At 47.4% G+C, this 27,092-nt stretch overlaps 1 protein-coding gene across 1 annotated transcript in view; it reads left to right on the forward strand.

Moving 5' to 3' along the window:
- Positions 1-27,092, forward strand: part of HTRA3 (HtrA serine peptidase 3) — a 241,653-nt gene that overhangs the window by 153,342 nt on the left and 61,219 nt on the right. Inside the window, exon 5 of the mRNA XM_086964137.1 lies at positions 24,756-24,788. Coding sequence (XP_086820263.1) covers positions 24,756-24,788 — 33 coding nt within the window. The remainder of the gene's footprint in view (positions 1-24,755; positions 24,789-27,092) is intronic.

Here is a 27,092-nt window from a genome sequence, read left to right on the forward strand (position 1 = left end):
ATAAGAAGCAATCAAAAAGAAACATTTACTACAGAATACATTTGGAGAGTCTGTCACCCTTCTACTGCTCTAGACTCAGGTGTTCCCAGAGTCTGCACATGCAACATGATGCTTTACATAGTATGTTGTCCAGATTGAGACAGTTGAATTGTCCTTGGAAAAGTATATTTTGCTCAGTGTAGCTGAGAACGTTTAGTCTTTTCATGGCAAAGCCTAAAATCTTTATTACTGTGAAATAATAGCAACAATAATAATCATGTGGTATATTACCGTGTCGCATCTAAAATGGATGGCAGAATAAAGATGTCCTAAGTTAGCGAAAGCTTGGTTTCTCTTGCATTATCATTTGAAAACAGATCCCACACGCCCTCCTCTGATGATTTCTAAATCATCAAATGTATTGAGTTATTCATTACAGGACATCAGTCTGGGATTCTTCTGGTTGGCGCGGATACACCCCACTACAAATAACATTTGTAACGTGCTGTATATGTTATTTTGGCCTGATTAAAACCTAGGTATAAAATGATGGTGAGCTTGAGACCCCCCCCCCAGTCTATACAGACCTTACAGCAAGTACTTAACTTGCGTATCTACTTAAGGATATGACCTCCTGCACATGAGCCCGCTATTAAAGGCTGCAGCTTCTAGATGGCTTCCGATGTCCAGAGATGTAGGGGGAAAAAGGGCTAAGTGATAGTCATCTTGGTAAACAAGCATTACAACGCGGTCATAACACCGCAGAACCCTGACAACGCGGATTTTAGAACGCAAGTCGTTACCACGACTTGCGCTGGAGGGCGCTCTAGACTAAGGAATAGTGTGATTTACTATTCCAACTCCTTCCCTACTGTACGTAGGCTGGAGTTGGAATAGTAAATCATACTATTCCTAAGTCCAGCACCCTACAGCGCAAGTCATAGTAACGACTTGCATTGTAAAAGCTGCGTTGTGATGGTACTGCGGTGTTATGTACCGCGTTGTGCCATCATACATCCGTCATCTTTGCCATTGAGCACCTGACCCTATTTAAGATTTCCTGTTGGGCTTGCCCTACCCTTGACACGAGAACAGAGCTTCTTTCATAAATAAACATACAAAGAATGAGACGGTTGTGGAGGGAGGCCAATTTCGTTGGGCTCAAGTGCCTTTCACCCTTAGCATGTACCTAAAGGAGGTGACCCTCACAATAGCCGCAGATGAATACCTGGCTCACAATATTCTACATGGTTACATTTAGAACAAGAGTTCTTCAGTGGCGGTCCGACAGCCCTTCGGTCTGACCACCGTATTACGTATTACGATACTGGTGGTCAGACCCACAGCTGTTGAACGCAACACTGCCCCCTGCACCGGTGTCATAGATCCCAATGATGCAGCAGGCGGAGGAGCATCCAGGACTAGTGGTGGCGTTGAGGCGGGCACTGCCATTGGGGATACAATATCTCTTTCCAGCAGCCTTTCCCGCCATGAAAAGGTTGTCTGAAAGGGATCTGGGGGCCCCAAACAGGGCCCTCAGGTGTCATAGCCCCTGGAAAAGTATCCCTGGGAGCACATGTAGTTCCCACTTCAGTGGCACTTACCTTTGTGCACCATGTCCCCTGCTCGACATGGTGCCTAGCAAAGTGTTGTCTGCTGCAGCAACATAGTAATATTTGGTCAAGATTGGTTTATGTTTTTTTGTGTTCTTCGATTAATTTTCTTGCTGTTGGGTAAGTTATTTTGGTTTAGAGCCGCCAGACACGCCCATTAAATTGTCATTGCGAGACCATTTAATGCTTTTTGTATACTGTATATATCCTCATATATTTTTTCCCATAGACTCCGTTGGTGCATTTAAAAGATTTGTTAATGAGTTCCTTGCAAAGTTGAATTGCAATTGTAAACTCTATGTTCCATCACACAGTGGCGGCTCCTCTGCTAAGGCGGAGGAGCGTTGCCCTACTGCTTTGTGAGCAGTAGTTAAAGAAAACTAAAATGATAATAACTAGTGTTATTATCATTTTAGTTTTCCTTTCCTCTGGCAGGCGGGGCTGCACTGCCAGAGCAGGGCAGGGGAGGAGTGTTTTGCCCCTCCAGGGTGCGCAATGACGCTTTGACTGGTGCTGTGATTGGCTAGGGGAGTCAGGAGCCTGGGTGCATCCTGCTCCTACTTCCAGGAGCGAGATGCGGCGGTGGCAGCGAACCGACCCAGAGGTGGTGGCCCGGCCTGGTGGCTGGCCTGAAGGTAAGTGTTTTTTTCATTTTTTTTGTTTTAGAACCCTCCACATCACCCCGCCACCCCTGGTAAATAGCGGCTGAAAATGCCATCACACCTCTCTAATTGGCACACTTTCCCACTAATAGCTCTGAATCAAAAGCTTAGGGGCTTATTTATGAGAGGATTTTACCGCCGGAGCATCACTTTTTGTGACGGCTCAGAGGCACAAGTCTTTCAGTCATATCTATGAGGCGACACAAACAAACTTTGAAAAAAAAAGAGTACTTTTGTTTTATAACACTGCCCAAGAACGGGCTGAATTTAAATAAGAAAAAAAGTTTACTCTACGTTGAGACGATCACAGACATGTTGGGCTTCTGATCCTAGAGAGCCACTGTCACTCTGATGGCCAACAGTTTGAGTGAGTTGTAATTAGTGACCTACCTCATTAGTATTCATGAAATAGGCGGAAGTAGGACTCTCTCTAAATATTATTTTTATGAAGCAACCCATTAGTACAGAAATCAGTTTATAAAATGTTTTTACTGGTCACAAAAACGAGACCAGCACTTTGTACATCTGGTCCTATTTTCCTATAATTCCATGCCTAAAATCTAGTCTTGGGTAAGTAGAGTTATTCAACGTGCCAAGGAAGTCCATGTGAGTATGCGGAGTACAAAAAAGGAAACTGCAGAAAAAAATGCTAATTTATAAAATCCCTTGCAAAAAAATATGTAAGACTTTAAAAATTTAATTAGTTGATACAAAAAGCAAGATACCTATAAAGATCCATGAAAGTACTGGAGTAAAGAATGAGAAATATTATCACACTACAGGATATTTATGATAAAGAACAAAATTTACAATTCAGTAATTTTGTAATCTGATCGAGAGTGTTCCTATTCAAGGGATTTATGCGGGGGATTACCACAGCACAAGGTCCTGGCGAATATACAAGCACCCCACCCACACCTGTCACTAGTGCATGGCGCTGTTGTTAGTGTCTGCAATGTAGCATTGAGATTATGGGCCTCACTATTCACATTACCACCTCCATCTGGATTAGAAGGGCAGTAGCAATTTGAATTTATGGGAATATTTTCACAACTGCAGTGTTATAATGTGATATGCAATATTGTTTGTTCTAACCACGGTAGCTTGTGTCTTTAAACTTCAAATGAACAGATAGCCCTCATCCTTACTAACACCACTCAGTGCTGTCAATAAGGTAGAGGTCGACTGGGGCTGGTTCCACAGCTGCATTAGTCCTAATCACCCCCTTGCCCCATCTTTACATCTACAAGGCAAAGCAAAGAAACCTTTAAAAGAAAAATCAAACAGGACTGGACCTGTTTAGCAATGCCTACAGAAGGAGGCAATGAGCAGAGAAACAAAATTGAATAAGAAATGACTGAAACATTTCAATAAAAAAGTGAAAGAGAGAAACAAAGAAACAATATATATATATATATATATATATATATATATATAAATAAAAAAATATATATAGGGTCTCATATGCTACTCATTACCACTGTAGAGTGTGGAGAGGGGCGAGCAGTGATGCCCCTCCACTCCCTCAAAAAGGGGAGTGAATAGTATATTATGCACTGCACATCTTCATATATGGTTTATGCTAATGTATATTTGTTTTTGCCAAACTTATTTAACCAAACCCTAAATGCAAAGGGTTAAGTTTGATCAGTAAATTAAAATCTGATTTAGGAGCCTGTGTCAAAGGCCTTGTGGAAAGTGATGGGGATTTGTAATATGTGAGTCAGCAGACTGTGTTTTTCTCATGTAATTTTTCTCTGCTGGAGTAATAAACATGAACTTGACTGTAGCACTGAAGTAATGAATGTGTAAATGCGCGTTTATTAGTACAGTTGCTCTGAATAAATAACATGTTATTGGGCCACATTTATTTACACTGCCATGACATGAATATATATATATTTACACGTGTACAGACACTTCACATGCATTTGTTAGCAGTAGCCCCAAAAGTTTTATCTGTGGCCATTTGTGTGCCCCTTGAATACTCCTGTCTAGAAACTTAACTGATGCCCCTCGGTCAGAAACATAGGAGCCAAATCATTAAAGCATTTAGGAGTACGGCATGTAGTACCACGGGAGTACTTTCTATCTGCTTTTCCATGCCTTTGTGAACCAGTCCCTAAAATTTCAAGGTCAATGAGTGCACAGTCCTTTCTATTTGTACATAAATATTTTCTGATCATTCCTTTTTTATTTGCATTTTATATGCTTTGGAGACAATTCGCAAATCCAAGTAAGAGTACTTAAAAGAGTACTACAGGAGTACTCATTTATTTACCGTTATGTGCCTTTGTGAATCAGCTCCTCAGCCTTTACCTTTCCAAAATATAAGACTGAAAACTCTCATTTCAACTCTCTTCTAATATCCTCATTTGTGTCTTCTACTTTCCCACACAAGCAGGGTTGCATTGTCGTGTTGTCTTGAAAGATGGTAGCGGCATAGTCCGAAAGCCCATCCAGTTCACCCCATTCCTTGATTCAATGAATTCAACCTCCCATCAGTCCATCTCCATTGCTGAGACAACTGTCTTGGCATTACCAAGTGTCAGCAAAGTGCTTGGCATGGGCTAATAGCTAAGAAGACCAGGCATGGCGTGGATTCAAAATTGTGACATACTGTCAGACAGAGGGAATGCCCTAAGTCTCCCCTAGGATTGGGAGGCTGCTCCCACTCCTCATCCAAGAACTCAAATCAGAACTTCCCAACAATCTGGCTGAAGGGAGTGGTAGCTGCAAGTCATCCAGTATGTGATGCAATGCATGCAGACTTACCATTTGATAAATTGTGTCTGTCATAGAGGAAACGAGAATTAAATAAACATCTGTTGCATTCCGGTATCCAGAATTCCAGTATGCACTATCATGTTGACAGGAATCCATGGATTTAATTTGTATGACCATTCTAGCTGAAAGGAAACTGCCCCTAAGAAACAAAAAGGACGTGCAGAATACAAAATTCTCCTCAAAACACAAATGAAATCCGAGCACGTTATATTCCTCAAAGGAAAACGGAGCAGTAATTTATGAAAATGTACACCATTGTTAGGGAAACGCAAGACTTTTAACATAATGCATCCTTTGTTATATAAAACAAGCATTTGAAATGCAATCGGTCTCGCCTTTGGGACCTTATAAGTATTCAGCCATGCAGCACATTATACTGGGCATGCTAACGTCTACTGTTTTTTAACATGGAATTCTTCCCACAATTGGGGGTTGCCTAAAGCACTATATTTGAGGGGATAATGAAGAATGAAACAGGTATTGTTTTCTTTCACCTGTTTAAAAATGTCGAGGGTCACCAGTGTGGAATGTATCAGAGGGGGCAAACTGAGAGTGCGCGTGAGAGAGCTTTAATAAGAGTGTGTGTCTGTGAGGGTGAAACTGTGTCTGAAAGAAGGGAGGAGTGTCTGAATAAATTGGGTGTGTGCGTTTGAGAGAAAATGTGTGCATGAGAATGTATTTGATAAACAACTTAGCATCATATTTTAGTCCCTTAAAAAACCCAGTTTGCTCTAACAGAGACCTGAAGGTTTCTGAAATGTGGCAGCCCTTTTCTTGGTTATTCCACACCCAAGGTTAGCAGCCCCCACTATAAATCTAGGAGACCCCAAATAAATCCTCTATGAATTGTCCAATATAAAGTTGGCAAGGGATTGGAAGAGATAAATTGCATCTGCACAGGAGGGGGCCATGGAATCAAGAAATTGAATTCTTCAAAGAACAAGGTCAAAAAATCAAGCAGATGGCGCAGAGCAAGACTGCAATGTTCAGACTCTGAGGCTGAATGTCCAGATTTCATCAAGTAAAGGGTCCGCTGTAAGACAAATGGACCCACCAGAGAGCACGGATTAATACAGCACACAATTGCGTACAGGACATTAAGGGTACAGGGCAGGCTGAACAACACCCATACGGGATGTGCAAATTCAAAACAGTACTGTGACACCCCCGCCCCAATCTGCCTCCAACGCCTTGAAGCCACTGCGTTTAACAACTGCTATCCCATATGGAGCGGAGACAAAAGGCTCATAGTGTGTGTGTGTATGTGAAACGCACTAAACACGCTTCTTTTCGGAATGTTGTTCTGGGCCTAGGCACTACCTGGTTGGCATTACACTCATAAGCAGGCTTTAAGTGGGAAGAAAAAACTGGGGGAGTCTCTCAAATGGGCGTGGTCGATGTAATTGAGGGCGTGGCTTCACAACACAAACTAAATATTGGGTCTAGCACAGTGTGTCGCCCAACTGGCATTTTGCGGCTTCTGTTATTGCCTCCACATATATAACAAAACAAGTAAAATTTCACCTACAACAAGCCAAGTCTATCAGCTTTGTCATTGGTTGTTAGTTGCATAAGATAAATAAACAACAGATATGGCATTGTTGTATATAATATAAAAATCCTTCAGTTCTGACATGATGAGACTGAGAAAGAACCACAACTAGTCTATTTTGAGTTACATCAAAGGCAGTGAAGGGTGGCATTGCTGCAGAGTTAAGATTTTTTTCCCCCTGTTGGTGAGGGCAAAAATGGAGAACCCGATAGAGACTCATCTCAGCACCTGCTTTTTAGAAATGCCAGTGCTGAGGACTAACAGGACCCAGTCCGCTTAAAGCCTTGCTCATAACGATGTCTGTTATCCACCTCTGCCCCCAACTACAGCCATCTTCAGACCTCTTTTGCACCTCCCAAGAACTTTAATCTAAACCCGACATTTATGAAAAGACTGAAGTGTCTAAACATATATTGATATAATCAAAATGGACCAAGCGCTTTGAAGCAGCATTTGGCGACATGAGCGCAGTACGATTAACCTACAATGCATCTATACATATGTTTGCACAATTGTCCCACGCTCTGAAAAGAGCACATGAGTTCATCCACGGCAGAGGACAACACACATACCTTATTCAGACAGCCATGGGTGTCCTCTAGAAAGGCGATTGTGTGTTCGTGCTTCACGTGCACTGCCACAGCAGTCAGGCGGGCGTCTGGGTGCTCCAAAATGGCGTGTGCCTCCAGAGGGATGTGCCTGGCCATCAGCCAGGGAGTGTGGTCAGAGTCGCAGGGGTACATGTCCAGCGTGTCCGAGGGCAGATGTTCATAGCACCATCTGGAAAGTAATACAAATAATGAAAACAGCAACAGGCAAAAAACAATTATTAAAAAACATTGATGAGCGGAAAACAATTAATAAAAACAGCTGCAGGGAAAAGCAACTAATAAAGGCACAGGTAACACACCTAACATAAATTAACCCCTTCCTTGCTCTCCCTCCCCAGTGCTGCGAACGGCCAACGGCAGTCGCAGCCCCGCCTACTTAATAGAACGCCCTTAAGGTGTTAAGGAACAGCATCGCACAAGTGGAGTGCTTGCGCTGTAAGGAAAAAAACTGCGATCTTGGAGGGGTGGTGAGGGTGTTCTAACACAGCACAGGGAGGCAAGCCTAACATAAATTTAACAAAAGAGAACACGCAGCGTCGCTGTTATTCCCATGGCAATACTAACCGCAGTGCTTTTAAATAAATATATCATGTTGTGTGCAGTCAAGATCGAGTTAGGCGAGTTGCACTAGTTAAAAAATAAAAGATGGGCTGTTTGGAAAGTGAAAGAACACATGGCGTGCTGTTGCAGGAAAGCATGTCAAGCCTGCAATAGGAGAAAACATGAGTAGAAAAAAGAAAGTAGTGCTTACAGGCTTAAAAAGAAGTACAGTTTAACAACCAAAGTAAAGGGGTCAGTAGCCATGGGAGGTTATAAATGAAGACAAGGCAGTATTAAGGAAGGACTAACAAGACAATTACTGAATCAGAAGCCAACATTTACAATGAAAAATATGGGCAAAGAGTGGGCCGGCTACTCTTCCATACTGTACTACAGGAAGTCTCTCAGAGCAGCGCATGCACGCTGACTCAAGCTCGACCTAAAAAACGTGAAAAATAAGTTGTGAAAACATATATTCTATTTAATCTTTACCTCCACCCCCTGGTCAAGCTAATCAAATCGTTCGGCATTTCAGTCACCAATTACGCTGACGACACCCAGCTTATTTTCTCCTTCGAAGGGGAGAATGCGGTGTCCCAGGAGACCTTTCACCATTGCATGGTCACCACGGCAACATGGCTGAGTAACAACTCGCTGCAATTTAACAGCTCAAAGACAGAGGTGCTACACTGCTCAGTGGACCGGGTCCTTCGACCTTTACCACAGGACTTTTGGCCTCCCTCTTTTCAGGGCACGGCAGCAGCAGCTCCCTCGGTTCGGAACTTGGGAGTGACAATGGAACCGAGTCTTCAACTGGACGGTTTCATTGACAAAACAGTATCCACCTGCATGGGCTTGTTGCGTTCCCTTAGGAAGATTCTCCCCCTGCTCCCTGTCCATGCTAGACCAGAAGTAGTGCGCAGCATTATTCTAAGCAGATTGGATTACTGCAATGCACTGCTTCTGGGGGCACCTGTTATGGCGATAGGTAAGCTACAACGAGTGCAGAACTTCGCGGCTAAGCTAGCACTCTCCCGCCGTCGTTTTGACTCGTCTTCCGCAGCTCTTAGAGACTTGCATTGGCTCCCCATGCCTCAACGGATCGAATTCAAGGCGTTATGCCTGGTTTTCCGGGCTTTGCATGGCTCGGGACCGCTGCCCCTACAGGAGATGTTCACTTGGTACACCCCCGCAAGAGCTCTCCGATCTGCCTCTGCCTATTTGGCGATTGTTCCTAAGTTTCGGAGAAAGCGAATGGGTGGCCGCTCTTTCGGTTTCACGGCATCTAATCTGTGGAACGATCTGCCACTGTCGCTCAGATGCTCAGGAGACCTCCTTTCATTTAAAAAACTACTAAAAACTCATCTGTTTCCTAGGCCAGGGTAATTTTCTTCCTTCCCTTCTCTGTTCGTGCTTCAGGATCTGCTTGATCTCAGCGCCAGGATGCCCGTTGGGTGACAGAATGCGCTTTATAAGTGTGTTATACATACATACATATAAGAGAAAATGAGTAGACAGGACAGAGCAAATTTACAATCTCAAATGCCACTACGGTAAATGGAAATATTGTGAATTGTGGCACTAGAGATCCTAAATTACCTAGGGATAAAGAGTTGTTAAGTTAATGCAGCCACCACACTGATTGACATTTAGTTGGCTGAACCGTGCTGAATAGCCACAACTAGATTGCAGTTGACCAAATGAGAGCATCCTTATGGAATGTTATCCTGGAAAAACAGCATGTAAGTTCCAATTAGCCCAGAGAGCAGGGTATATTTCATTAGCTCAAACATAATGACAACCACTGACTGAGTGATGAACATACCTTTGATGCCCCAGAGTAGAAGAACAAAAGGAAGAATTGAGCTCTTGCCAAGAAGTGTAAGTTTGAGCTATTATTGAAAAGGCAGTAAGTGTAGTGTCTCAGGATTTACAAAAAAGCCTCTAGTATTACAATAGGGTGCCGGTAAGCTTTGTGAAGGGCGAGGAACAGACACAGCCTGTGCTGGTAAGAGTGGTGGGGTAGATTTCGACGGCCGATGATGAGGGAAAATTAAATAAAAAACAAATTTACCCTCGTCATCGTCTTTCAAAATCTGCCCTCTCTGCCCTACCGCTCTTACCTGCACGGGCCGCGGCTGACGAGGAATACTTGGCTCGATAATTCCACTAATGGTGTTGGAGCTCTAAACTATACAAATGGCAGGCTGGGACCGGATGCACCAATGTCCTCCCTAGAAAGAACTTTACCTATCAGAACAGAGTAAGCTAGCTTCCTAAGTATTCTACACACTTGTTTTTGGTGTGTTTGCTTGGAGACCCAAGTGTCTAAAAGTCTCTGGTACTGGTTGTTTTGTAGGTCTGGAGGACAACAGATTCTAAAAGACAACAGGTATAGGAGACTTTGAGCTAATTTGTAACATTTATTTTAATATGTCATTGGATAACATTAAAGGAATGTTTCCATTGCTTTCCTATGTGGCATTTTTGTATATTGTTTGATCCACATATCAATTTTCTTCTTGTGTTCCGCATTTTTCTAGTTACATTTTTACTTGTTAATTAACTGTTAGAAATGGGATTGTTGGTTAACTGGGTTGTGAGCCCCCGTCAAGCGGCCACCACAGTCCTTGTCAGGGTGAGGCACAAGCCACCTCTAAAATAACCTGTGCTCAGCTCTCTGTTAGCTTTGCACAGAGCAGTCAAGCTTAACTTAGAGGCAATGTGTAAAGTATTTGTGCAAGCACCACTCAAAAAGTTCCCACACCAGGTTAGAAGAATAGTGTATTTTGTAATAAATAAAACAAGACCAATACAACAAAAATCCAATCAGTAGAACCAGAGAAATCCAATTTTAAATATTTTAGTGAAGATAACTCCAAGAAGCACAAACCACTAACCGTAGATATCTGGTTGCGCCAGACCGGGACAAAGTCACAAGTTCAGGTCGACAGTGAAATAGGGTGGGCCAGTTACAGGGACCCAGTTAGCCTTCTGTACAAAATACCTTAAATCCTGATTTGGGGTGTGTTACGAGGATGTGCCTCAAAGATGCATAGCGCAGCCGAAGCAATGCATTGGCTCTGAGATGCAGCGAGGCTGCTATGCAAGGCCCTGCATAGCTGTCAAAGATCCTGTTGATGAGGGTTGCGAGGACCTGTGCCGTGGATGCAACACAGAGCAGCGATGCGTTAGTTCTGCTTGAGGGTGCGATGGGCAGCAGAGGAGATATGTTGGTTCCACAGAGGCTGGCCGAGCACCTTAGGCCAACTTCCAAAGGTCCAGAGCTGGGGTGGCAACACATGGCAGGGTAGACTCACAGATGGCAAGATGGCAGTATCCGGGGGCTGTGTTCACCCAGAGTCTTCTGTCCCTGAAGCTTAATTTTGGAGGCCAGCCAACTAACCCTTGGAGTCACTCTGGTGGTCCGTGGTTCAACAGATGTATGTCCAGTCCTTCTTACCCAGACAAGAGGGCAGCAGGACATCGGTCCTTCAGAGCAGCAGTCCAGCAGCACAGCAGTCATTTCTCCTGGCAGAGTACACACATGTCCAGAAGTGTACTGATGAGTTGGTGTCTAAGGCCCAATTTCTAAACCCTGTTGCCCTCTTTCTGAAGGTGTGAGATGCTTTGAGACAGTGGCTTTGAAGCGCATGGAATTTCCTGACTCTCCTGCCCTGGATTCAAGCTTAATGCAGCGGCAATGTGGAGGTGCTAGTTCATTTGTGTAAAGGCAGAGCACTCCCTATTCAGTTGGAATTGGAGCTGTGCTCAGCTCCGCCCTTATCCTGCCAGCAGATGGCATATCCAGGCATGCCTCATCCCTCTATTGTGTAGCTGTCTGGGAGGAATCCACAAAGTCTGTCAGTTGCACCCAGTCATGTGGCTTAGGCTGCAGCTACAAAAGGTCTAAGGGCAGGAAAGTGCCAACTGTCTAAAAATGGAATTTTCAGAATTGTAATAAAAAACCCAACTTTACAATCAAAGAGGGGCTTTCATTACACTTTCAGAGACACCAAACATGATATAGCCATCTGCTCCCAATTGGAAGTTACAGCGTATTAAATGCAGTAAGGAACATCCAATGTGATCCTATGGGAGAGATAGGCCCCACAGTAGTGAAAATGAATGTGGGATTTTTCACTACCAGGACATGTAAAACTGGTACATGTCCAACCTTTTAATTATGCAGCACCCCGTCCTAATGGCTACCTAGGGCCTACTTTAGGGGTGATTTATATGTAATAAAAGAGGAGTTTAGTTCTTGGGAAAGGGGTTTTAATGCTAAGTTGATATGGCAATTTGAAACTGCATTCAGACTGCAGTAGCAGGCCGGGGACAAGTATTAAGGTGATACTTAAGCTGTAGGCCCACAAGTAGCATTTCATTTACTGGCCTGGTGTATATAGTACACCACTCTACAAGGGACTTATACGTAAATTAAATTTGTCAATTGGGTATAAGTCAATTTAACCATGTTTTAGGGGAGTGACCAGAAGCATTTTAGCACTGGTTAGTAGAGTCCTAAGGTAAACAAAAATAAGTTCAGCAAAATGGAGGAGAGGCAAAATGTTTGGGGAGAGACCGCCCTAAGGCTGACAGGTCTAACATTAACTTATTTTGGTTATTATATGCTTTTTTATTCCTCAGATTATTGTTATTTGGCTAGTTGCTGCACATAAACCACATATATTTTTTATCAATGTAAATAGTGTTTGTTCAAGGTTTCAAAGGGTAAGCTAACACTCCATAATTGATACCCCAATAATATTTGTTTGAGCTGGAGTAGGGCATGGAGAGCGCAAGAAAAACAAGTTTGCCAATGTGATGGGAGCAGGGTCTACAAAGTCTGATAACAGATTTGGAGGTCCACAGAAGGCTGTACTAGCATGACTTCTGAAAACAAGTTCAGGGGTTTGTCTGGACTACATTAAGCTAATTAAATTATGCTATCCATTTTGATGTATTAATGGAAGCCTATTTGCTCTTTTACTTAGTTAATGCTTGAGGAAAGCTTTAAAGGACTTCCTCCAGTCGACCCCTTAATTATTAATTTTCAGCAAGCTATTCAGATAAACAAACCCACCTTCGATAGGAATAGGAGCATGGTCTCTCCTTTTGCAATGGTGTACAGCAAAAGGGTAGTTTTCCTGCACTGGTGAGACCGAGATGCAATACCTGGAAAAGTGAAATACACCAGAATGACAAGCGGTTCTTGCTCCTTACAGCATGTCAGCCATAGCTCAGCTCACACCAGGAAAACCTGAAGTAGAACAGAACTAGGCCTGTGTGCAGTTTACTTGGCACAGCTAGCGATGCAAATCTATCCCTTCCCACCACTGCCGACTCTAGAGAGCTAGGTAATGGAGATACAGCATTTTACCTAAGTTTGTTGTGTGATTTACATGGCAAACATTTTCAGGGCTAAGTTCGGGCACAGGTTAAGAGCTGAGCCAGACCCTTAGCTCAGCCTTTAAATTTGCTGTCTCACCCACCTCTACTGGCCAAACATGCCACACATACATGGCTGTGACAGTCTCGCCTCACATTGACAGTACTTCAGGGTGTACTACCTTCCTCCTGGGAAGGTTGTTCTACCACTGTCCTATTTCTGCTAATTGGTCCCTGGACTGATGCTGTCAGGCTGCAACAATAACACTCCCTGGACCTCATTCTGGTTTGGAAGGGAGATAACCTTCCTCCCGGGAGAGCTCCTTTATACCTGGAAAGAACAGCCCACATGTGCTGCACATGGGCAGCTGATGGGGGCTTTCCTCGTTTCCCCGACTTCCTGTGGCTGTAGTGCCAAAAAGCGAGAGGCGGGGGGCGTGGCCGAGACAGCGATGTGAGCGGACGCGTCTCGTGCGAGCTCCGTCGCCCCGCTGTGTAATCAGCTTGTTTTAGCGACGTCTGGGGGGGTTCTTTCACCTGGGGGCCCCCCGACTACTGCGAGCCCTGCCAGCAACATCTCCCGGAGGCGAGTCCTGATTGTTGGGAGCCCCGCTGCAGACGCCCGGAGCCCCGGGATCTCCGCGATCGGCCCCTGGCCGCCATCTTGCCGCAGGGTCTGCCGCTGAGTCCCCTGGCTCGGCTCTCCCGGAGCGGAGCCGATCACCGACGCTGGCGAGGAGCTGGTGGCTCCCTGAGCCCTCCGCGTGGCGAATCTCCCTCCGTGGTGCTGGCTGCTGCCTGGGCGCACCATCGAGGCTGCTGGCGCCGGGCTGCCCCCGGCTGAAGACGCTGCGACCGCCCGGGCGCTACGATCAAGAGAGGCCCCGGCTTGGGCGGGAACGAGAGGCCGGACCCGGAGAGGACGCCGGAGGCTCTCCCCTCACGAGCCCCAGCTCCAGATCCTACATCCGCCGCAGGACACTCCTGGTGAGCTGCAGCCTCCGGGCCGCCCCCTCCCCCTGTCTGTCCCTGGCGGGGTCTGGCATTAGGAGGGCCTTGCTTCAGCCCTGGCCGCCATCTTGTCCCCCTGATCGGCTGCTTGTGGGGCTGCGTCTGGAGGCGGGTGGCCAACTCGCTCGCCCACGCGATCCCCTGCCCTCGATCACCCTGCTGCCCTAGCGAGTCTTGACGGGGGGCTGTGGAACTACCCGGGCACTGCACTTGGGGAAGGCCCTGACTTAGGCGGGAACGAGAGGCCGAGTCTTGCCACAGCCATCGGAGGTTCTCAGCCTGTGGGACCCGGACCTTGGCCACCGCGGGACGACTGCCGATAAAGGTCTTCCACCACTCCCCCTGCCTGCACGCCACCTTGCCTCCCCGGCAGAGCCATCTCACTCGCCAACGCAGCCCACCTGCACACTAGACCCCTGCTGCCCTGGCGCACCTTGCAGACTGACAACGGGCCAGCCCTGCCTCAGGCTTGTGGAGGCCCTATCGCACCCCGCCATCTCCTGCCTTGCGGTCTAGAGCCCCTGATTGTGGGCCCTGGGTTGCTGGATCACCGGGGCACCTGTGAGACCTCCCTTGGACTCTTCTCCACCGCGGACCGGGGGCTACCCGCAACAGCTTGCCCTCCCCCGCTATCCCTGGACGCCCTGAGTGGACCATGACCTGTGGCAAAGGGAACAAGCCGGACCCCCCAACGGCGACGACCAGAGGTGCGTCAGTGGCTTCCATGTGGGGCACCTGTCCTACCACGCCTCGGCGACCTGACCCTGCTGTTCTTGGGGATGGGGTTCCCCTCCTCTCTAGAGGGCCGCCTCCGCGGCTTCCCCCCCCCTGTGGGGGCCAGGGGGAGCGGACGATGGACTTCGCCCCTTTCGGGCCCTGCATCACATCGCCAAGCTTCAGTGCCCTCTTGGCGCCTGGTCTGAACTTGAGGGCCCCCCGGCTCGAACCACCCCCGGACTTCCTTGTGACAGCGGGGTGGACGGGCTGCGAGACGACCGGATTTCATTTCACTCACCCAGATCTTCGCTCCCTCCCTTTGTCCCGTAGGAAGTGACATTCCTGTGTGCATCCGAACCCTCGGGTAGAGGATGTCCGGTACCTGGGACAATGTACAATGGCCCTGTTGGCCTGTTTTGGTTGTGTTTCTTCTCTACGCCCTTTATCTTCCTTCTCTCTCTTTTCTTCCTACTTTTCTCTCGCGCTGCCCTTTCTTCCTGTTCTCTCCCCGCGCTTGCAGAGGGGTGGCATGGTGGGACCTACGGGGGTTGGCACGCTGGGGGCGAGGTGAGGCTGACACTGCCCTGTCTGCGGGGGGGGATGCTTCATTGGTACTTGCGCAGCTCCGCCCCCCCTTAGTGCGATGACAGCGAACATCCCCACGCCCTTGAAGGTCCTATCACTCATTGTCAAAGGGCTCAACTCCCCCAACAAACGGAATCAGATATGGCGCTATCTCCTGCATCACTCCCCTGACATTATCCTCCTCCAGGAGACGCACCTTCTAAAGGGGGATACTAAGCGCATGGCACACCCTAGATACCCCACACAGTTCTGGGCCTCCTCTGACACTAAGACGGCGGGGGTGGCAATCCTCTGCAGGGCGGGCTTCAGACGGGGACCCACGAAACCCTTCAAGAGTGCTGACGGGCGTTTCCTCCGAGCCACGGTGCAGATGGGTTGTGCAAAGTTCACCCTGGGATGTGTATATGCGCCCAACCAGTCGCAGGACAAATACCTCCAGGCGCTCCTGCGAGACCAGTTCCCACCAGGCGACCCTAGCGTGATCTTGGGCGGAGACTTCAATCTAGTGTGGGACCCTGAGTTAGATCGGGCGGGGGCCTCCTTTAATGGCACGGGGGCAATGTCCTCTACCCTTAGAACCCAGCTTACAGACCTGGGACTCGTGGATGTGTGGCGCTACCACAACCCGGGAACCCGGGACTACTCCTTTTATTCACACTCCCATAGGACATACTCCCGTATTGACTATCTTTTCACCTCCCTTGAATTGGCCCGAGACTCCTTGACTGCCGCTATATCCGACATTTCCCTATCGGACCATGCACATGTGGAACTTTTGCTACAGGATCCCCTGGCCCATGCCACTCGTGAGCGGAGGTGGGTACTCCCGCCGAGTATCCTTCGAGACCCGGAGGATGTTGCCAGCATCCGTGACGCCATAGACTCGTACTTCGCTGTTAACGATACCCCTGACCTGCCCTTCCATACGATCTGGGATGCCTTCAAGGCCACCATTAGGGGCCACATTACCTCCCTGGCGGTGGCGCGGAGGAGGGAGGCGTTTAAGCTGGAAACCGACCTGGCTAGTGAGATCAAACAAGCGGAGGTTCGGGACAGGGACTCCCCCTCACAGGCGTCTAAGAGAACGCTCGCCAACCTCAGGGGGCAACTCCGCACGCTGCGCACCAACAAGGCAGAGCGCTCCCTGCTGGCGCTCAAACAACGCTACTACGAGGGCGGGGACAAAGTTGGACGCCTGCTGGCAGGCAGGCTGCGAGCGCGTGCAGCCAGGGCCCACATCGCCAACGTCAAGCGACAGGATGGCACCTGCGCCACCTCTGAAAAAGCCAAGCAGGAAGCCTTCGTCACCTACTACTCCTCCCTGTATGCTGAGGAGCCTACCTCTGCGGAGGCGCGAGAGGCCGTTCTTACGGATTTTGAGGGGTCTCCGCTGTCCCCGGCATGTTCAGCTACACTAGAAGGTCCCCTACAGGAGGAGGAAATAATGGAGGCCGTCAAGGACCTCCCCACTGGGAAAACCCCGGGACCTGACGGTCTGCCGTTGGCCTTCTACCGCTTATTTCTGACCCAGCTCCGCCCGCACCTGCTGCGGCTGTACGGTTCCTTCTCTGACACCACTGGCCCGTCCCCCGATATGGGCCTGGCGGAGATCGCCCTGATCCCCAAGCCTGGGAAAGACCCTGACCTGTGCGCCTCCTATCGCCCCATCGCCCTCCTGAATACCGATCTTAAGATCTACACCAAGATCCTGGCCAAACGACTGGACCCGTACATGCCGGGATTAGTAAACCCGGACCAGGTGGGATTTATTCGGGATCGACAGGGGGCTGACAACGTGCGCAGGCTGGCACACTTAGTGGGGAAGGTACGGCATTGGGATATACCGGCCTGCCTCCTCTCGCTAGACGCAGAAAAGGCCTTCGACCGGGTCGACTGGACCTTCTTGCGAGCGGTCCTCCAGAAACTTGGTCTTGGCCCTAAAATGATCTCTAGGTGCATGGCCCCCTATCTCGGACCTCAGGCCAGAATTCGGGTCAACGGCCAACTAACACCGCCGCTCTCGATTCACAGGGGCACGAGGCAGGGATGCCCGCTCTCGCCACTCCTGTTCGCCCTAGCGGTGGAGCCGCTGGCGGAGCTGATCAGGCGCACTCCTGACATTCACGGAATCCCCCACGGGGGACGTGCCAACAAAGTGGCGCTGTTCGCGGACGATCTGATCCTTACTCTTACGCGCCCTCGGGACTCCCTCCCAGCGGTACATGACGCCCTCTCCCTATTTGAACGAGCATCTGGCCTTAAGATTAACCACACCAAATCCTGGGCGCTTAACCTCACCATCCCTGAGGAGGAGGTCAACTTCCTGAAAGGGGTTACACCCTACCGTTGGGCGGAGAACCACATCAAATACTTGGGTCTGGACCTAACACCCCACCTGGACTCATGGTCCGCGCGGAACTGGGCATCTTGCCGCAAAGAAGTCCTGGCGGACCTGCGGAAATGGAAGCCCTTGATGATTTCCTGGCTAGGGCGGCTCAACGCGGTCAAGATGTCGGTCCTCCCCCGTATTCTCTATGTTTTCCAGTGCTTGCCCACCCCAATCCCGCTTCACTGCATTAAGAGTCTCCAACGCGACCTCACGTCCTTCATCTGGGGTGGTAAGCGACCCCGGTTTTCACAGAAAGTCCTCATGGAACCGAGAGACAGGGGCGGCCTCGCCTGCCCGAATCTTCTCCACTATTACTGGGCGGCGCACCTTCGGTTCGTCATAGAATGGGGTGCACGCGAGAGCGACAAGCACTGGTTCCACATGGACCGGGTGGTCACGGGGCGCACCATATGGGACCTGCCTTGGCTACCGCGCGTGGCGCGATCCAGGAGTGCATATATGGCGGTCCCGACGAAAACAGTTCTTGACGTCTGGGACAGGGTGGCGGTGTCCAGGGGCCTAACCACGTTCCCCTCTCCACACACCCCCATCGCTGGTAACCCGCACTTTCCCCCTGCAGCCCGGACCCGCGCTTTTGAGAGTTGGACACAAGGGGACTGCAGAGTTATAGGAGACCTCTTTCTTGGAGGGGCACCTAAATCATGGCCCGACTGCAGGGAAGAATTCGGTCTCCCCTCGACCGCCGGCCTACAGTATGCCCAACTGCGCCATTGGACTATGGGAGATGACATGTATCGGGCTGCCACCAGGGCCTACACGCCATTCGAGAAACTGGCACGCTCCCTCGGGGGGCTGAAAAGACTTATCTCCCAGATCTATAACATCCTGCAGCACCCCACCACTCCACCCGCGCACCCCTACCAGAGACAATGGCAGTCGGTGGCCGGCGCCGATATCACGCCTTCTCAGTGGGCCCGGCTGTGGACTGACATCCCTAAAACCTTCCGCAGCATTCCGCAGAGGGAAAACGCATACAAGATGCTTACACAATGGTACTATACCCCCCTGAGACTCAGCAAAATGTTCCCTACTTCCTCGCCGCTATGCTGGAGGTGTGGCACTGCGACTGGTGACTTCGTACACATCTGGTGGTCATGCCCTACTCTAGCTGTCTTCTGGAAGGAGGTCCTCAGTCACATTAAGAGGGTGTTGGGTTTCCCCCTACCTGAGGAGGTTTGCACGCTCCTGCTGGGCATTCGACCCCCTGCACTTAGGGCCCTCACGCGCAGCGACTGGATCCTCACACTTCACATGCTAGGCGCTGCCAAGCAACTCATTGCTCTATACTGGAAGCGGGCTGAGGCGCCGCCGATAGCCTCCTGGTTTGTGCGCCTCTGGCAGGTCCTGACTATGGAGCTGCTCACGGCGCGGATACAAACGAGGGGCGTGCGCTTCAAGGCAGTGTGGGAACCCCTCGTGCGCCATCTGTGCTCCATCAGCTATGCCCGCCACATGCCCCCCAGGCTTCGTGCTCTGCAGTTATTCGAGGACGCCCTCATCCCTGCTGACCCGAGCAGACTAGGTCCTTAACTGCTCCCCCCAGCGCAGGCGCTGTTGCGCTCTAACACGCCGCACACCCGCTTGCGTTTTTGCCCCCCAACCGGCGACTGATATCTTCCCCCCTGGCCCCTCTCCCTCTCGCTACTGCTCAATCTTCTTCCGACTTTTTCTTCCTTCCTACTGGCCACTCTGGCTTCCGCCCCCCTACGGGGCAGTTTGGGCCCCGTTGGGCCTTTGAAAAACGTGACACTACAGCTCTTACTTCCATACGCGCCTCCCCCGCACAACGATGCAACACCCGCACGTGACCACCTCTTGCTATCACTACCCCTAAGCCACGCGGCCGGCCCCTTCTGGGGGTTGTAGGCAGGGCGCTGTGTTAATACTCCAACCCCCCCCCTGGCTGCTCACGCCTTCAAGTTCTTCTATGCGCGGCCGGCCCCGACACGGGGTTGTAGGCTTATCGCTGTGTTCACAATAAAAACAGATTTGAACAAAAAGCGAGAGGCACACAATGATAGGAACGAGATCCCATCTGTGAAAGAAGGGGGGGCTGTGACACAAACAACAGCTGAGATATCAAAGTGGAGGAGGCTGAGATGCAGTCCTTGAAGCTCTCCTTTCACGTGTAAGCAAACTGCATCAACCACTTGCACCAAGACCCATGCTTTAACCCATCCAGCTGCAATTACCAAAGCCTGAGTGTAGGGCAAAACTAGGGGAGCTGTGGTTGGCTTCAGCGCGTCACCTTCACAGCTGACAGTCCTCCATCATGTGTAGAGGTATTTGTCGAACGATAACCTGAACCGTCGTGTCAAATTACAAACTGCCAGAACATCTTGTAAGACGAAATTAATCTGCGCGATTCCAAAGTTTCTACAGCAAAATGAACCAGGCCAATACTACATAATTCTGATTAAAGTCAGTATGCCAGCAAAAGACAATAGAAATATCAGTGCAGCCATGGGTGGCCAAACACCTCAGGAATTATCCATAATGGCAGCTGATCCCACTGTGCGAGGAGGTGAGCTTACAGGCACATGGCCAGGCTAGCAGTGCAAGTCGGAGTACTACACTTCACTAACCATAGATTGGTCCCTGCTCTGGTGGGATGAACAGAAAGACAAAAAGAAGGGCAAAGAGAAGGATTGATCACTAGCAAGCATATATTTTTAAAGGACACCAAAACAAACAAATGAAAACCATCTAAGCCCACAAAGAAGTATATACAAAAGTATATACTAGATATCTCAAATGCTCGACCCAACAAGAAGTCTCGAGTGCTCGACCTTTATCCTCTTCCATGCTCATGACGAGCTGAGCTCGTCATGAGCCACGGTGCTCCGGTGCTCATGACGAGCTCAGCTCATCATGGCCCATGGAACGCTCACACGCGGGGATAATTCCCCCGCTGTGCTGAGCATTCCCCGGAGCCAATGCACCTGTGACGAGCTGAGCTCGTCATGAGCACAGGAGCACTGTAGCTCATGACGAGCTCAGCTCGTCATGAGCATGCGGGCACTGTGCACACCCCCCCTCCACCCCAGCACAGCGGGGGAATAACCTCCTCAGCGAAGGGGTTATAGGGCGCTTTCTGGACCAAACGCTATCTTTCTGCTAAATTTGGTGTCATTCCGTTGAGCAGTTCGGGCGGAAGTCATGTCTAAAATCTCTATGGGAATTAACATGGGAAACAAATTTCTTTTGACTCCCCCTTTTTCTCATCTCCCACTTGATGATTCACCCCAAAACCTTCCATGCACAATAAGACCCAACTAGACACTTGTTTTTGGAAAATGTTGTAAAGATTCGTCAAACGGCACCAAAGATATAGGCAAGTCAAAAAACGTTTTTCCTATGGAAAGTAGGTCCTAACTATAACTTCCTACTGGCGACGGCCAGTAGGTAATATATATCTTAAGCTATATGGATATATATATAGTACACATCTATCAAATGTTTTTTTACACTTACCTGCAAAATACTTACATTTTCGTGGAAAAGGCATGTGTGGTAAAGGTATACTCATTGTAAACGTTTGTGTGGTAGAAGCCTGCATGGTAAAGACACATGCATAGTGAAGCCTGTGTTGTTAAGGCATGTCTGGTTCCAACTGCGTTGTAAAGGCTGTTTTCCCTATGGCAGCTATTTCTTTTCCAATATGACAGCTATCTTTGGAGCATAGAAATTTCACTTCTATGAGTGCCAACCAGTGCTATTTTTTTTGCCAGTGCAGGCTCAATTTATCAAGCATTGGCAAAGCCAATAGCAAAAAGGAAGCATTGCCAAAGCCAGACTGACCCATCAGAACTTCTTATTACCCTAAACTACTCACACCTGAATCCTAAAATCCCTTTCTACATCTAAACTCCACCCATCCCAGAATTCTCAAAACCCCTCACAGCCCTAAACTCCACCCCATTCTGAACCTAAATGAAAGCAAAAAAACTATGGATTTAACCCCGATCGGTAACTGGGGTGAAGGTTTGATTTGTTCAGCATTTCATCATTCATCTGTTCTTTTTGCATTTGTCGTCTTAAGTGGTAAAAGTATGCCCAGGCATAGATTCCATGCTTGCTATGTCACTGGATTCAAGCTTGCTTGGCTGATGAAGGATGATACCCCGAAACCGGTCCAAAGATGCTTGTTCCTGGTCTAGGAAGGACCTGGTCTGTCTGTTAGGGATGGAATGTTTCCATGGGGAGCAGGGCCACGACTGATTTCCATACAGCTGGGTCCAAACTGGAGTGGGATGGAGAGCAAAGAAAAAATTGATTTAACCCAGATCTATGACTGGAGGTGAATGTTTGATTTGTTCAGTATTCTATCCATCATCTGTTCTTTTTGCATTTGTCGCCCTAATTGGGAAGGGTATGGCCAGATGTGGGTCCCGTGCTCTCAGTGCCACCTGATTCAACCTAGCCTGGTTGATGAAGGGTGATACCCCGAAACAAGTCCCAGGATCCTTGTTTCTGGTCTAGATGGACCTGGCCTAGCAGTTCGGGTTGGACTGTTTCCACAGGGAGAAGGGTCAAGACTGATTTACATATGGGTGGGTCCAAACTGGTATGGTGTGGCAAGAAAAACAAAGATGAATTCAACCCAGATCTGTGACTGGAGGTGAATGTTTGATTTATTCAGCATTTCGTCCATCATCCTTTGTTTTTGCATTCGCCGCCCTAAAAATTCTTCAGCACCCCAGTCGCTACTCATAATGGAACCTTAAAAACTCTCACTAGCCCTAAACTCTGCCCATCCCTGTAACCTAAAAACACCTCACACACCAAAACACCACTCATCCGTGAACCCTAAAAAATCTCCACCATCTCTACACTTCACCCATCTCTGAACCCTAAAAATCCCTTTCTATGCCAGAACTCCAATAATTCCGACCCACTAAAAACCACTCATCACCCTAAACATTACCCATCCCTGCCCCCAAACATCCCACAGTAGTCCTAAACTCCAGTTTAATATACATTTGGATTTATCCTTACATTTATTTTTCTTTTAAAATGTTTCCTTTAATTTTCTATTTTTTTGTAGTTACTTGAAATTGTCTTTCTTTAAAATTGATTTTCCATGATTTGGTTTTCTCCAAGGGTTTTTTTTTTCAATTTTCGTTTTCCATTAATTGACACACATCAGTTTGCCGCTTTACTACTGAAAACAACATCCTTGAATGAAATTGATCCATGTAAGTATAGGTCAATACCATATTTTTTACAGTGATCTATTTTATTATCTATTATTACAGCATACTGTGGTTATTCAGCTACAGCTCTCGAACTGAATAAGATTCTAGACACACCAATATGGCCCTCGAGTTTTTCATGAGACAAGGTCCATGCTGGATGACTTCAGACCTCAGGCAGGTGGCAATATTGTCAGGGGTGTATTCCACATAGAATTAGAAGCAGGATTTCCTAATAATTTTTTCTCCTCTAAATATGATAGTTAAAATGCACAGGTGAAAAAGTGGCTAAAGTGTTCATACTGAAACAATGTGCTCAGTTCATCATGAGTCTAACTGATAATATACATTTTTTTCATCGCTCTTCATACTGCACTTCTGTTGTTTTGAAGCTTTGCAAGTTACAGGTGTTACTGTTACCTAACTTTAATGGTACTCCGTGCACAGGCCTTCGGGGGATGGACTGCTGAGCCGGCCTTTCCTGGATTTCAAATCTTTACCTGCCAGTCGCTGCTGGCCAGATATCAGAATATCGTAGATGTTCCTTTTTCACACAAAAATATCTTAGCCAAAATATCAGCTGACAAAATATGACCAAGGTGATCCATTCTTCTCCCATCCTCAATGTACCTTGAAGATATGTTCATAGTGTCTGGGTACATACATTTGGAATTAAGGATAGTAAACCCATATTTACCCACACAGACTAACCTTAATGATATTTAGGTAGTCGAAATTTTGTCTATGACATTTTGCACAGATCTAAATTAAAACCACAATATTTTGGTACCAGACAATTGCTGCTTGTGTCAGCAGTGGGCATTCAGCTAATTGAGTCATCCTTTTTAAAACACATACTGTAAGACTTACACTGCACTCCTCAGGATGGCCTATTCCTGCAGTAGATGGCTTCCAATGCAAGTCAACCAGTGCTATTGAAGGTTATCTTTGATTCAAGGGACCTTAAAATATGGGGGCATATTATCAACAACTTGCGATATTTATTGCTAAATAAGCTTAGCAAAATTTTTTTTATCGCCGCGCATCGCCGAATTACGTGCTATTAGCAACGTTTATCTCCAAAGCGATAAAATATCTGGTGATAGCGGTGAAATGCGTGAATATCGCTGGAAATCCAGCGATATTCAGGTATTATCGCTAATAGGGACTTAGCCTGAATATCCACCTCCCATTGGATATACAGGCTAAGAACTGGTCTGAGCAGTCGTTAGTTTTCAGCGATATTCACGCTTAGCGTTGATAATAGGTGATAGCGATGTTAGCGACTGCTTTCAATCGGTAATAGGTTGGATACGACCACTTTGCATGTCATTAGCGATAAAAATCTCTGACATGCAAAGCGGGCCCCAAACCGCTTGCTATCACCTAAAAGCTGTCGCTAATTGATGTTAGCGACAGCTTGCTAATAGGGCGATGAAATTATCGCCGCTTTGCGGCCGAAAATGGCTCCAAAACCGGCGATAATTTCATATCGCCTGCCTTGGTAATATGGCCCATGGTTATTTAATCATAAATCGACAATCCAGGTTAGATGTGTCAGATACCAACGGTATAGAATATATTACACCATAACATGTTATTCCTTACTTTCAAATGTGTAATTCCATTTAAGTTAATTGCATGAAGGTACAGTCTCGGAAATAATTAACCTATTACTTTTTCCATTTGGTCTTTTTTGCAGTATGGAAATTCGGGTGGTCCCTTGGTTAATTTGGTAAGTGCCATGTGTTTTCTTTTCTATCTTTATTTTATATAAAACTTTTATATTGTTTTCAGATAATCGAGAATCTAAGATGTGAAGTACTATTCAGAGTAATTCTTATTCACAGTGTTTGAAGAAATGCGATTATGAAATGCGATTAAACAAATAGCTTTTAGAAATAGGAATTTTAATTATACTTGTTCCTTTTTTGATCTTTTTACCATTGCAACGAAAATATACATGTTATTGACAATTTTACATTTTCGCCATGTGCAAAAAGTTATCACGTTACATTCATTCACTGGCAGAGAGGAAAGGCATGATTCAAAAACCAATTAACCATTACATCTGTCGTTATAAACTAGCCCTCTTCAACTCAACAACATGGTTGGTGCCAGGAGCCTATAGTCTTTAGTGTACCTTAGTCAATGGTATTTAAAAAAAAGACACATAAGGCCAGGTTACCACATTTACAAATAATGCAGATAAGGGAAAGGGCACATTTTGGTCATGCTGGAATTCACAAAAATAATTTGCTTCTACCCGTGTGCTACCCGTGTGCCAAGTACAGAACCGAGTGCATGCTGCCTTCTCCTTTCCGAGGGTTGATGCAGGTGAAGGTGCAGTGTGGACTGTGAACATTGCAGGTCTTGTACTTCAAAACCGATGTAATACAGTAACTGTGGAATACTGACTACTGGTGGAGTTGTAAATATAATAATTGATATCTATGGGCTCCTTAAAGCTTGAACATGCCTATGCGGATCCAAAGGGTGACGCAAGTGTGAGGTTCGGAGTCTTCTGCCACGAAAATGGCTCATGGAAGGCAGTGCAGGAGTGAGCAGCAGGCAGTGGCGGCTGGCTTGCACCGAGGGTGGTGAGCAGGGCCACAACAAATTACAAATAAAATAGACTTACCTTGTATCTTACAATGCGATGTCCTCCTCCCTCTGGTGTCTTCTCTCCTCACGGAAGCTCCTGATGCAGGAAACTACACTATACAATCCTCTTGCTGCTTTACCAGCATGAAAGCCGCACCAGGATAGGATAGTGCGGCCTCTTTTAGCATTCCTAAGAGCACTGGAGGCCTGCGCTTTCTCTAAACCAGCTAGGGTAGAGAACTTTAAAATGCGCATGTCTGGCTGGCCAGCCCAAGACAGCTGACCAAAGAGACATGCGTATCTTGTGGGGCGCTGCTTCCCACTCAAATGGAGTAGCTGGCCCTGGCAGCAGGCACAAACCCCCTGTGTCATGCATGTATGCCGGGACTGCAAATCCAAGCACATCCTCTGTTCCTGCTGACGGCCCTCCTCCTGCCATCAGGTCCAGATCATAAATTGAGTCTTGTGAGCATTCAAAAGTTACTTGATCTGGCCACTTGCTGAGCCAATTAGATCACTCAGCGTTGAACTCTTCTGTGACGCTGATGATCCGGATGATGGACACAAGCCTCAGGCTCGGGATTGCGTTAGCTGAGTTCCCACCTCCTTCTAACCCATTTACTCCACCACACTAAACACGGATAACTGGCTCTATTACCGGTGGGCTATGGTTATAGACCGTCCCTCACCCCTGTTCCTGTGGTCTGCAAGCTTGGCATGTTCCTGGATGCTTAATTGATTTTGTAGACACAGATTAGCATAAAACTGTCACCAGTGTCATGTGTCTAAAGTCTTACAGGAAAATCACTTACTTGCTGCCAGTCAAGTGCCATAAAACAGACTCATGCTATTAATATATTTACAGTAGAAATGGAGTTCATTTGATAGAAACCACAAAAACCACAGAGTACACAGTGATAAACCAGCACCGTTGGATATAAAGCCTATGAGCTTCATTTAGGCCCTGACTATGAGGTATGGTGAATTCCTATTCGGGGGTGAGCATAACTTGCTGTAGCAAGAATACACAACATTATGGCAAAATTATGTGAGGTTATGCAAAATTATGCAAGGAGGGTAACCCAGCAATAAACTCTATTTTCTTGGTGCAAAATGCACCCTTGTGTCTAAAATAAACCAGAGGATGCGTTTTGGGCTAAGAAAGTAAATAGTCGCAGCAGGCGGTTGTTCCTGTGCTCCTGCAGTAGGAGTTTTGTGTCAACTAGAAATTTTGTGCCAAGTACATGATCAGGTGTGATCGTATAATTTTCAGTAATTGTGTAGCAAAAAAAAGAATGCAAAATTACCGAAATTACTCCACTTACTCCAGCGTAATTAATATTTCGCTGAGGCTTCATTCCAATCCCTATGTGAACACACATTTGCACTGGCAACAGAATTCCCAGTTGTGCAATAACTATCACATCCCCGCAGT

This window comes from Lissotriton vulgaris, chromosome 3_2, assembly GCF_964263255.1.
Source record: "Lissotriton vulgaris chromosome 3_2, aLisVul1.2, whole genome shotgun sequence".
In the NCBI taxonomy this organism is placed as follows: Eukaryota; Metazoa; Chordata; class Amphibia; order Caudata; family Salamandridae; genus Lissotriton; species Lissotriton vulgaris.